At 39.9% G+C, this 12,584-nt stretch overlaps 1 protein-coding gene across 1 annotated transcript in view; it reads right to left on the bottom strand.

Moving 5' to 3' along the window:
• ANOS1 (anosmin 1) overlaps positions 1 to 12,584 on the bottom strand; it is a 193,380-nt gene that overhangs the window by 66,995 nt on the left and 113,801 nt on the right. The window contains exons 5-6 of the mRNA XM_045011751.1: positions 9,549 to 9,733; positions 1,628 to 1,757 (exon numbers count right to left, since the gene is read on the bottom strand). Of these exons, the coding sequence (XP_044867686.1) occupies positions 1,628 to 1,757; positions 9,549 to 9,733 (315 nt within the window). The remainder of the gene's footprint in view (positions 1 to 1,627; positions 1,758 to 9,548; positions 9,734 to 12,584) is intronic.

Genomic DNA, 12,584 nt, shown 5'->3' with positions numbered 1-12,584 from the left:
TACATGCAAAAGTCCCATTTACTGTAAAGGGATTTGAAAAAGAAATTAATTAACATGCCCCCCATAGCATTTTATTAAACTTCCTAATATGTTTTGTAAAATTACAATTCAAGTTAATACATCTTCAGAAAATAGTATAACAATTGATAGTTTGTAGTAGGTTGTGTTGGGATAAGCCAGCGAATTTATTGACTTTGGACAAGGGGCCAAATTCCAGCTTGGGGGACATCATCAAGAGCCACATTAGTCAGTGGGGGTAAATGGGAGCATGATATCCTCTCCCTCATTTTCCCAATTGACCCTCATTCTTCCATCTATCTTTCATTCCTTTTTTTAAATTCCATTTCTCTTCCTCCTCTCCCCTTGGAAGCTTTTTCTCCCATTCCTCACAGTGTGTCTGTATTTTCATTATTTCTACCAAAGTTCCCATCACAGATGAGACATCTTCCTTTTCCCTATCTCCATTCTTCAATTTTCTCACACCTCTTCCCTTCATTTCTCTAATCAGGTTTAGCCCACAATATGCAGAAGAGAGGCTCTATTCCAATCCCTGAAACTAAACCTGTTCAGGAACTCTTCATGTATTTTACATGTTAGCTCTACATTTACTCTTTTAGCTCACTGGGGAAAGGGATGCTATTTCTGTTGCCTGCTGAAAGCTGCTGAGCTGAGGCCAGGAAGGATCTGGACTGAGCAGTTTACCTGTGTGGTATACAGTGAGTGTCAAAGTGGCAAGTAATAAAAAAGTACACACTGAGACATTGAGTAATAGCTGATTACTGTGACCATAATTGCTTGATTATTTCTCCATGTAACATGCTGAAAATTTGCTCCCACCTTCTCCATTGGAGTTCTGATACCTTCAGAATGTTGATGTTAATAACACATACAGAAATAGAAACACATATGATTCTTGAATTGTGCTGCATCTAACATCACTAAAGATTTGTGTCACCTATTGCTGAAAGGAACAGAAAGTCTGTCTATCTTAGGGATTTATACTGCCACGCATCACCACCTGAGTGCCTTTTATATAAAAGCAAATAGAAATAACAGTCTCTAGTAGAGTTCATGAAATTTCTAGCACTTCTCCCTCTTCAGAATAAAAAGTCTGCTTGACATTTATGTTTTTTGATGGTGGCAGAGACCATGTGAAGGGCATGCACAGAGAAGCAGAACTAAGTCAAATTACTGGTGCTACAATTGCTTGAACACAACCAACAAAACTTTGTGATACTGTCTGTCCAGCAAATGGTAGGAATATATTCCCTATGAAAATAACAAATATTGAAACTACTTGCAACAACATATGTTGAGATCTCAATTCTTTCATGTTTGACATTCAGTATCATGTGGCCAGGAGAACTTCAGTTCTCATACTAGCCGTGCTGAAAGAACACAAGAGAAGGTTCTTTAATTCTGAGACCCCCTTGCAAAGAAAAGAATCATGGCATCCTTAATCTTTAATTTATGTAATAACTTCAGTCAAATCTGGGCCATTCCTAAAGCTAATGACTAAATGCAGACAACCCACCAGTTGAAAATCTACAACAAAAATATTAAGAAGATTGGGTTGCATTCCAGGTGTAGTCAAGATGAGTGTGAGATGGAGGAAATGAATACAAACCTTTAGAAGAGCGGAAGTGCTTGCTGGGTGCTGTGAAGCCTCTTGTTCCATGCACATTAATGGCCGCCACTCGGAACTGGTACCACCTGCTGGGTCTTATGTCAGACAGTTGTACTCTCTCCTCTGTAGTCTGGTGGGAAAAATGTCATAACACACTGACTCCGTTTATTCTGAAATGTTAATCTTACTATCTCACATCTTCTGACACACAGTTAGCTTATTCAGTAGGGTTTTTGAGGTTGGGGACATTGGAGAAATTGTTGCATAAAATTGTGAAATCATAAGTGCTGGCAGTTTCCATGCAAACTACCGCATATTACTCTGCCAGCCCACCTTAGTCCTGAACTGCAACACACCTACAATTCTGAGCAAAGGCTTCTGACCATGCTAAACTGTACAAAACAGTGTGGATTTTTATTATTATTTTTATAAAATATCCCTCAAGTGACAAAGCTTACTTTCACTTGTGACTTAAGTGGGCAAGATTCTGGTCTCCACTGGACCTGTATGCATTCAGGGGAACTGGATGAAAATGTTTTCCAATGATAATTACTGTGGAAATCAGTTCAGGGGGAGGAAATCTCCATAAGGATCTCCTTGCAGAGATAGAGCAGGATTGTTTCCAGAAGAATAAACTTTGAGGCCTATCCAAAACCACTACAGATCCTTAGGAATGCATAGGAGTCAGACCCTTCTTTCTGTGTGGAAATGTGGCCATCCACCTGGTTCCTGAAAATGAGGCTCCACTGTAGTCATCCTATCTGCCCCAGATATGGCTGCATCCTGGACCCATTTTTACAGAGGATCTTCATAGACTCACAGATTATAAGGTCAGAAAGGACCATTGAAATCATCTAGTCTGATCTCCTGCATAACACACACCATAGAAATTCCTTGAATTAATTCTAGTTTGAATACAGAAGCGGAACGGATTTTCGTAAGTCGGGTTTGCACAACCCGGGGAGCATCTGTAGACCACATCCTTTGGAAAAACATCCAATCTCGATTTAAAAATTTCCAGTGATGGAGAATTCACCACAACCCTTGATAAGTTGTTCAAATGATTAATTGCCCTTAAAATATACCTTTATTCTTAAAAAGCTTGCGCCTTATTTCAACTCTATCTTCAACTTCCAGTCATTGGATCTTGTTATATCTTTGTCTGCTAGAGTGAAGAGACCTCTATAATCACATTTCTATCCCCTACGTGGCTATTTATTACCATGATCAAGTCACCTCTTAACCTCTTAGATAAGATACATAGATTGAGCTCCTTGTGTCTTTCACTATAAGGCATGTTTTCCTATCCTTTAATCATTCTCATGGCTGTTTTCTGAACCCTTTATAATTTTTCAACAATTGTCAGCACCAGAACTGGATACAGTATTCCAGCAGTGGTCGCACCAGTGCCAAATACTAGGGTAAAATAACCTCTCTACTGCTACTAAAGATTCCCCTATTTATTCATCCAAGGATTGCATTAGTCCTTTTGGCCCCAGTGTAGCATTGGAAGCTCATGTTCAGCTGATCATACACTATGACTCCCAAGTCTTTTTCATAGTCACTCTTTCCCTGGATTGAGTCCTCCACCATGTAAATATGGCCTTCATTCTCTATGCCTAGACCTATACATTTACATTTGACCGTACTGAAACATACACTGTTTGCTTGCCCCCAACTTACCAAACAATACGTATTGCTCTGTGTCAGTGACCTCTCCTCTTCACTATTTACCACTCCCCCAATCTTTGTGTTATCTGCAAACTCTCAGTTATGGGGTTTTTTTCCAGGTCATTGATAAAAACGTTGAAGAGTATAGGACGAAGAAGTGATCCCTATCGGATCCACCTAGAAACACCCATTCAATGATGATTCCTTGTTTACATTTACATTTTGAGACCTATTTTTTGGCCAGTTTTTAATCCACTTAATGCATGCTGTTTTGAATTTGTATCGTTCTAGTTTCTTAATCAAAATGTGTGGTGCCAAATCAAATGCCTTGTAGAAATCTTACATCAACACTATTGCCTTTGTCAACCAAACTTGTAAACTAATAAAAAAGGGATATCAAATTAGTTTGACAAGATCTATTTCCCATTAATCATTCTTCCGAGTATCAGATCCATTGCTGAATTACTGTGAAACCTGTGATGGCAAGTGCCCCGGAGGAGGCAAATTCTGTGTGTGTTTGCTCCACGTCTCCTCCAGCTTCATACATTCTGAGGCCAGAATGGAACATTGTGATCATTTGGTCTGGCCTCCCGTGTAACACAGGCCAAAGAACTTCCCCCAAAATAATTCCTAGAACAGCGGTTTTCAAACTTTTTGAGCTGCTTTGAGTTACAATTTTTAGGTGCACCTCGCCCAACCCAGTCAAAAATAGACAAAATACCTTCCCTTCCCAACTCAGGTTTCCAGGGTGTAGGAAGGTGGGTGTGACGGTCTCTGGGTGCAGAGCCAGACCTGGATGTGGACGCTGCCAGGAGCAGAAATCGGTGTAGCCACAGTGGATGTTGACATCCACAGGCTAGGTGGCCTGCTGAGTAAGTCAGAGGGTGGATATGGTGCTCCCGCTCCACCGCGCAGGGCTGGTCCCATCCCTGCCTGGGATTGCCATGTGCCCCACAGTTTGAAAACCTGTGTCCTAGAGCAGATCTTTTAGAAAAACTTTATTCTTGATTTAAAAATTGTCAGTGATGGAGAATCCACCACGACTATTGGTAAATTGTCCCAGTGGTTAACTACACTCACTGTTTAAAATGAACACCTTATTTCCAGTCTGAATTTGTCTAGCTTCAAATTGCAGCCATTGGATAATGTTATACCTTTTTCTGTTCAACTGAAGGGCCCATTATTACATATTTGTTCCTCATGTCAATACTATATAAGGAATAAATGAACCAGTTGTGCTACACACTGCCTCATATAGATACTCCTGATGTCTGTGAATGTCCCAGGCCTAGTGAGCCAGCCTGAACTTTTGAGAGATGCTCTGTCTATCCAGCAAAATTATTTTTAGATCACTGATTGCTTAAGTTTTCAGGTGCTGCCTGTAACCACACCTGGTAAGAGGCTACAGTCATGGAAATTGAGATATTTGGTGTTGGGGGTGCGGAGCGAGGTGTCTTCTCTCCTCTCTTGCCTTATTGCCTGCCTCTCCAGTCTCTGTTTTAAGTTATTGTGGTTGTGGTACACTCTCGGCTCAGCCAGCTGCTGCTGTTGCCAGCTCTTATTGCTCCATCTGCACAAATCTAGGACTCTCTTATTAACTACTGCAGCCTATGTGGGGGCTACAGACCTTTCCCTTCATAGTCTTCCTCTGCATCTTCTTCCCTCCATGATCTGCTTCTTTATTATGTAGAGAGGGACTGAATTATTCAATCAAATGAGCACCCTGAGGGCTAGAACATAGTTGAACTGGCATTTAATATTCTTATAGAGCCCAAAGGTGTGCCATTATTTCACAGGAGACAGAGAAAGACATAGTTACTGACCCAAAAGCTTAGACTCTAAATAAAGGCACAGGGAAAGGGAGTAACTGTAGGAAAGAGATGTGGGTTACAACCAGTGGAAATCAGTGGGTTATTCAAGATTTACACCAGTGTAACTAGGATCAGAGATTGGACCAGTGTCTCTAGAGGTAATACATTAGAGGCAACACTGTTTAGGTGTTTAATTTTTAAATGTTCTGGTGAATTGAGTGGTTATAATAAGACAGGCATAGTACAGGCAGACATAGCACAAAATTTCTCAGTTTCTCAGCCAAGACTTCCTGGCCCTGACCAATAACGGTCCTGCTATTCCAATCTAGGAATGTTTCAAACGAAGAATACTAATTGTGCCATCACTGTGTAGTGATTATGAGAAATAGAGAAACTGTCTAGGCTGAGACTGCCAACCTCAGTCTAATTTGTGACCTGACCGCAGACCTACTCCTCTTCCCATTGGTTTCAGTGGCAAAACTCCTATTAGGTGGCCTGTTGCAAATTATATACAGTATATGTTACTGGAGCTCGAGAGGTATGATGTTGGAGCACTAAACAACTGAACCATTCAGTAACCCTTCACCATTTCAACAAACTGAAACAAAATGTTAAATGCTTATGGGATTTTTTATATCAATTTAATGGTAAGTTGCATTTAAAAAAAATCATATTAACTGTGATTGGAGCTCAGATCATAATATTCAGCATCATTTTAACAGATGTCCTATATATTAGGTAAATAAAATAGCATGCGGTACAATATTAAATATTGTTTGGCTGAACTTCATTACACACCTGCAATACTACCAGTGTATATAAGAGACCATTAAACAACAATGATCCTAACGCTAATATTATATTGGAGCTGTCACCCCTTAACCTTCTCTTTGTGAAGCTAACTAGATTGATCTCCTTGAGTCTATCACTATAAAGCAAGTTTGCTATTCATATGGTATTGTCCTGCAATACCTAAGTGCAGATGGTTAAATTGTGAAAATGAATAGTATAAGGTACCTTAACACATGTATGACATTGTACAATATATTTTATATGGTAATTGATCCCTGAGCATCACTTTGGTGTATTGTGTCAATCTTCTACACATCTGACATAATATATTTTGCCAAAAAGTATGTAGAATGACATATTCTACTGTGGCAGTTTTAGAATGGTACTAGGAAAAATATATTAAAAATATTAAAGAAAATAGAGCTCCTATATTAGTGCAATGACCAATTTGCATATGTTAAATAAAGTAATTCAACTTTTTTGTTTGTCTGTTTGTTACGCACATTGTGTGCTAATGGTTTGTAAAATGTCTTTTTTTTAAAAGACCAGTTTTTTTTTAAATAAGTATCACACAAAACCATATGCAAAAGCAGACAACCTACATTTTCAAAATTAACTTTTGCAAAATTAAACTAAGAATACACTCAAGGCAACAAGATACAATATATACAAATTAACTGTGATGCTGAGACTTTCTACAACAGCCTTGAACAAATGTTGGGGAACCCAAACTCTAGAGAAACATAACTCAGAACTGATAGACCCTCCATTATCTTTGGTCCACTAGTAAAAATCATGACAATAAATAGATTTTTAATTAGCCAGGAGAAATATTGTGAAACTGTTTTTTAATAATGTGGAAGCAGTTATCCCACACACTTTACTGCCACAGGCATACACAAGTCCGGATCCTTGGCTATTGCCTTAGTGACCTTCCATGTGCATTGAACATATCTGCCTCACCCCATCAAACCTGAGCTCCAAAAAGGATACCTCAACAAGCAGCAGCACTCACCACAACTTTGGACTAGAGGAAAGAGTGCTGGGCTGGGAGCCAGGACGAGACCATGAATTCTGAGCTTTTCCACTGACTCGTGTAAATATCTCTGTTCAGTTCACCATCCAGATTATTGATCAAGGCTTCACACCCCAAATTTAGGAGGTAGACAAATATAATTCCTTCATTTTATAGCTAGGGTAAAACCTAGGGCTGCACATAATCACTTCAGGTAGGATTAGGAATTTAACCCTGTCTCTAATATGACAAACCAAACTCTCATCCACTCAATCACATTGCCTTTCAGAACAAACGAGTTAAATTTGTGTAATTGGTTGTGCTGTCTATAACTACTAGCCCATGTTCACCTCCAGAGCCAGGCATTATGACTCTCAATAATCTACTGTGACCTAGCAAACACTTGCATAAGCTACGTGCAATGTGGTCCACATAGTGATGATAGGCTGTGATCCTCTATCAGCTACTCTTCTAGTTCAAGTGGTAAAATTCTATGCTGTGGTTATGGAAGCTCTGGGATCTATATGTTTCCACATCATGGAATTTCTGGTTTTTGAGAATGTTACAGTATCCCTCTGTCATTTATTTTACAAGATTAACAGTAAATGAAGCTGAAAGTTGTAAGAAGAGGAAGGGAGTTGCTTTGTTAAGGTACTACATTGGGATTGAGACGAGCTGGGTTCTATTCTCTGCCATCAGGGGCGGCTCCAGGCCCCAGCACGCCAAGCGCGTGCTTGGGGCGGCATGCCGAGGGGGGGGGTGCTCTGCCGGTCTCCGGGAGGGTGGCAGGCGGCTCCAGTGGACCTCCCGCAGGCGTCCCTGCGGCAGGTCCACCAAAGCCGCGGGACCAGTGGACTGCAGGACCAGCGGACCCTCTGCAGGCACGCCTGTGGGAGGTCCACCGGAGCCGCCTGCCGCCCTCCCGGCAACCGGCAGAGTGCCCCCCGTGGCATGCTGCCCTGCTTGGGGCGGCGAAATGTCTAGAGCCACCCCTGTCTGCCATAGACTTCTCCTGTGACATTGGGCAAGGCTCTGTTATAGTGCACATGCACAAAAGTGCCAGATGAAGGCTGCACAGGTAGTGTTCATTCTGGCACTTACTAATTTTTTAGTGCTTGACTTTACAGTCCCAATGTTCTTTAATGGAGCTTATTCATATGTAACCTCAGTGGAGAATGTATTCAGGTCATTACAGAACTTAAACTCCTGGCTCTACTTTGTGGACTTTATTTTTTCTCCCCCCTTGCTACCTGCTGCTAAGACATTTCTTAGACATTTCTAAGACAGCTCCTTTTAAAATCACCATTTTGCTTTCCTTGCCAGCAAGGATGCGAGTGCAGCGGTTAAGATAAACTGCTGGAGTTCTGCCATACAGATGGGCTGTCAGCATGACTGAAACTGGGAAGGAACTAAGGGCTGGTCTACACTGGGGGGGGGAATCGATCTAAAATACGCAACTTCAGCTACGTGAATAGCATAGCTGAAGTCGAAGTATCTCAGATCGATTTACCTTGCGTCCTCACGGCGCGGGATCGACGTCCGCAGCTCCCCCGTCGACTCCGCTACCACCGTTCGTGCTGGTGGAGTTCCGGAGTCGACAGGGAGCGTGTTCGGGGATCGATATATGGTGTCTAGATGATCCCCGAGAAATCGATCGCTACCCGCCGATAAGGCAGGTAGTCTGGACGTACCCTACGAGAAAATTTATTCTCTGTTGGCTGCTTCTCAATAAAAAGCGTTTGTATATGAATTTTACATATACAGTATGGATTGCTATAAGAGAAACTACAATTTAAAGTAAGCAGACCAACAAATGTATGTTTTATTCTTTCTTCCGCTTTGTTTTTTATTTTATTTGTAAAGACAATTGGCTTTTATACCAACTAATTTTCTACTGTTTTGATTAGAGCCAAATGCTATCACTCTATGTTATTTTGGGCTCCGCTGGCTTCAGAAGGGGCTGGCTCTGTCATATGCATCCAGTGGCAAAATTTGGTACCTAAGCCTGAATTTTCAAAAGTGACTCATGAGTATGGATACCTTTGTTTTTAAATGCCACACTTGACACATCTTAAAGGGACCTGATTTCTAGACAGTACTGACCATACACCCCCTGAAAATTAGGAGCCTTTTAGGCATATTAAGATGAACATTTAAATATTGAGACACCCAAACTGACTCATCATATTTGAAAATATAAATTGAAAAGTTTTTTTTAGGAGAAGCCTTTTACATTTTTGCTGGTATACTCATAGTAACAGCTTTTTCGCCACCTTGTCCCCTTCTACTTGTATAAAGTGCTAAAACTGTAGCATTTGGTATTATTATATTAATACTAAAAGTAATATGACTGAGAAAAATGAAGTTACTCTCCCATGAAAAAAACTCGAGAGAAAACCATGTCTTATGGTGCATAGAGAATTAGACTGGAAGTCAGGAAACCTGGCTTCTATTCCCAGTTCTGCCTCTAGCATGCTGGGTGACCATGGGCAAGTCACTTAAACTTTCTGCGCCTCCATCTCCCCACCTGTAAAATGGGACTAATGGTACTGACCTCCTCTGTAAAAGTACTTCGAGGTCTATTCATAAAATTGCTATACAAGAGCTAGGGATTATTATACAAATGACTAACCTGTGCCACCGTTTGCCAGCTGGTAGCATCATCTTCACTGGGATGGATTCCATAATTCCATCTCCTCTGCACCACATAGATCACAGGCTCAATTGAAATATTGAATTTTGAAGACCACTTAACCTCCAGTTGTCCAGACTGAAGTTCTGTGAATCTTAATTCTTTCCTGGGTTTCAGTGGAACACCTGAAATAGGAGTGTACAGACAAAATGTTAAGATGTTTACAAAACAGGGTATATATGTGTAAGCAAATGTAGGAAGTGTTGTCGGACAGTTAAGAGGGAAATGGCTGGACAGACTGAAATAAGTTAAGGAGTTTAACATGCATAAGGCATGGAACTTTCCAAAGTGTTCAGAGTTGGCTTAACTCTGTTCTCACTAAACTCAATGGTAAAACTCATCTTAAAGTTAGTAAAGTTAATCCCAAGTGCATTTGAAAATCCCATCCTACTTCATTATTTCCTTTATCAACCACTACACTACAATCTATTGAAATTGCCTTTTAAAAGTTTACAGCAATCACTCACCACATGCTGATAGAGTATTATGTTCTCTCTGCAGTTTTGTCATCATGACTATAACACCTCTTTGCAACATTTATAACAGACTGGGGGAAAGAATTACTTTCTAGAGCTAGTCTCTTTTGATTAAATCAGCAAATCAAGTTGTTAGTTGCATTTCTATGGATACTCTTTTGGAACTCATCTATTTCAGTATCTAGCACTCTCTTACTTCAGATCAAGTCACAAATAAAACTGCTGCATTGACATTTAAACCCTCCTATCAACTTTTCCTTATGTATTTTAATTATGTTGTGACTTTAATAAAGCTCTACACAGGTGCCAGGGTTCACTGTGTGGATTGGTGCCACAGATTGAAATTTAAATATGTTTCTACCCTAAGTATTCATGCACAGATGACTCCAAGAAATGACAAATAGTTTTAATATTAAGAGCTCAATACTTTTACATTAGGATTGTATCAAATGAGGGGTGTAAAAACAGCCAAACATAAGTCCCACTGAAGTCAAAGTTTTGCCACTGCCATCAATGGAGAGCAAGGATTTGGTTCAAAGAGCACATATAAATCAGGGCTCAGATGTTTTTTTCTCCATATACAGAACTGATATTACTATATAATGGGAGCATCTGTGTCTTCTTAGCAAATCCAAAACTGCCAGTGTGTAAACATAAATTATCAGAACTTTGATCCACTTATCTCTGTTTACCAAAGATTTAAATGAGGAATATCTGAGGTTTACTTGTTCCAACTCCTTCACTTCCTTAGTTCAACAAACTGCCTTTTGCAGAGCTTTATAAACAGACCTTTCCCAATTACATAATCTGCTACAGTAAATAAATACAAATACTGTAGTAACCTAAAAGCATCATGAGGAAAATTCAGCATCCAAATCCTGTTACCACATAGGTTTAAATCCTGGATATCATTCAACAGCCAGAAGTCATAATCTAATGTAATGAGCATCATGAAATATGTCAGTTCAAATGTCTATATTTTCAAATCCCTCTTTAATTATGATGTACAATAATCCTACAATTTGCATGTTAAGAAATCTTCCATCTGCTTTGCATTAGGGTCAGTTGGATTCACTTGATTGGAAGTAACTCAACCTCTCTGGTGTATGTAATTGTGTGCAGATGGATCTCAGCCGCACAAACAACTAGAGCATAGCAGAAGTGCATTTTAGAGTTCTTTTGTGAAACCAGCATCATCAGTTTCATATCCAGATGTGTGGATGCAATTACTTCTCATTGTGCTTTTTATTATGTAAATGGTCAGTCACTTTAACCATTCTTGAATAAATTAGTCTTCTGAAATCCAGTGTTCCAGTGTGGAATTCAGTACATGTCTTGTCTTATATGTGGAATGCCAGAGTCCAGGAAATGTGTTACCAAAGGTGTTTTTCAACTAATACCTATGTATCTGTGCCAGGCAAAGTAAATATATAAAGATCAGACGTAAGAAAGCATAATTATAACTCAAATGTAAGAGTAACCTAATACCTGCGGGTTGTGGGGTGGGGTGGAGGAGAGTTCAAAATACATGGATAATTGTGTAAATGGAATAATTTCAGACAATAACATTCAATTTAAATTTGTGACCATCCTGTCTGAGTTGATGGCTCACTGGAGGTTTTTTAAACCTACCCTAGCCAGGTTTTTTAAACATACCCAAAAAGTTGAAGGTACCATGTAAATGATTAATAATACTCTTTGGCAAAAAGGATAGGCTTAGTGTTAAATACAGTGGGCCACAATATTTGCTGGCCTAACTCCACTTATTTGAGTAACATCAGCAGAGAATTTGACCCAATACCTATAAATTCTCAGAGCAGTGTTATGGCAAACTTAACAAAAGAAAAGAGAAAAATACACAAATTCACACCATTTGACCATTACAGAGGACTTAATCCTGCAAGCAGTTTTGACAACACGTCATACAATGATCTTCTATGGGACTCAAGTTATACTCATGGGAATACTTGTTTGCACATTGGAGTCAATCTTCAGGGAAGTATTGGAAGGACTGACACCTATCAGAGTCAAAGTTGGGGTGATCCCTTTTAAGCTTTTTAGCATGAGTGTAGGTTCTTCTATTGTTTTTAATGTTCTCTCTAATGGTTTCACCTTAAGAACAAGTGTTCTTGCTTAGAAAGGGCAGTGTGGTAACTTACAACTGCTGGCCATTATGCTACTCATAAGCCTTAGAAGACTAATCAAAATGCAGATGTTGGCCCATGCAGGCAGTCTTGCTTGTTTGGAATAACACAGTGTGGGCAGGAAACTATATGGTTTGGAAATAGCCCGGTCAGGAGGGAGAGAGATGTGAGTCTCTGCCCAAGACAGGTAACAGCTGGGATCCAGAAGCCTAAAAGTGGGTGTCCTTGCTGGACCATGGAGAGGAAATACAGGTGCAGTTGCCCTGAACTGTGACAGCATATTAAATTAACTAAAAGTTTTCATTAAATTTTTCTGTGTATTACCAATCTCCAAAGCTTGATCAACAGCAAAACTA

Source organism: Mauremys mutica, chromosome 1 (genome assembly GCF_020497125.1).
Source record: "Mauremys mutica isolate MM-2020 ecotype Southern chromosome 1, ASM2049712v1, whole genome shotgun sequence".
NCBI classification, from domain to species: domain Eukaryota; kingdom Metazoa; phylum Chordata; order Testudines; family Geoemydidae; genus Mauremys; species Mauremys mutica.
Note: the sequence above shows the minus strand (reverse complement) of the source record. Positions and strands in the feature narration are given on the sequence as shown.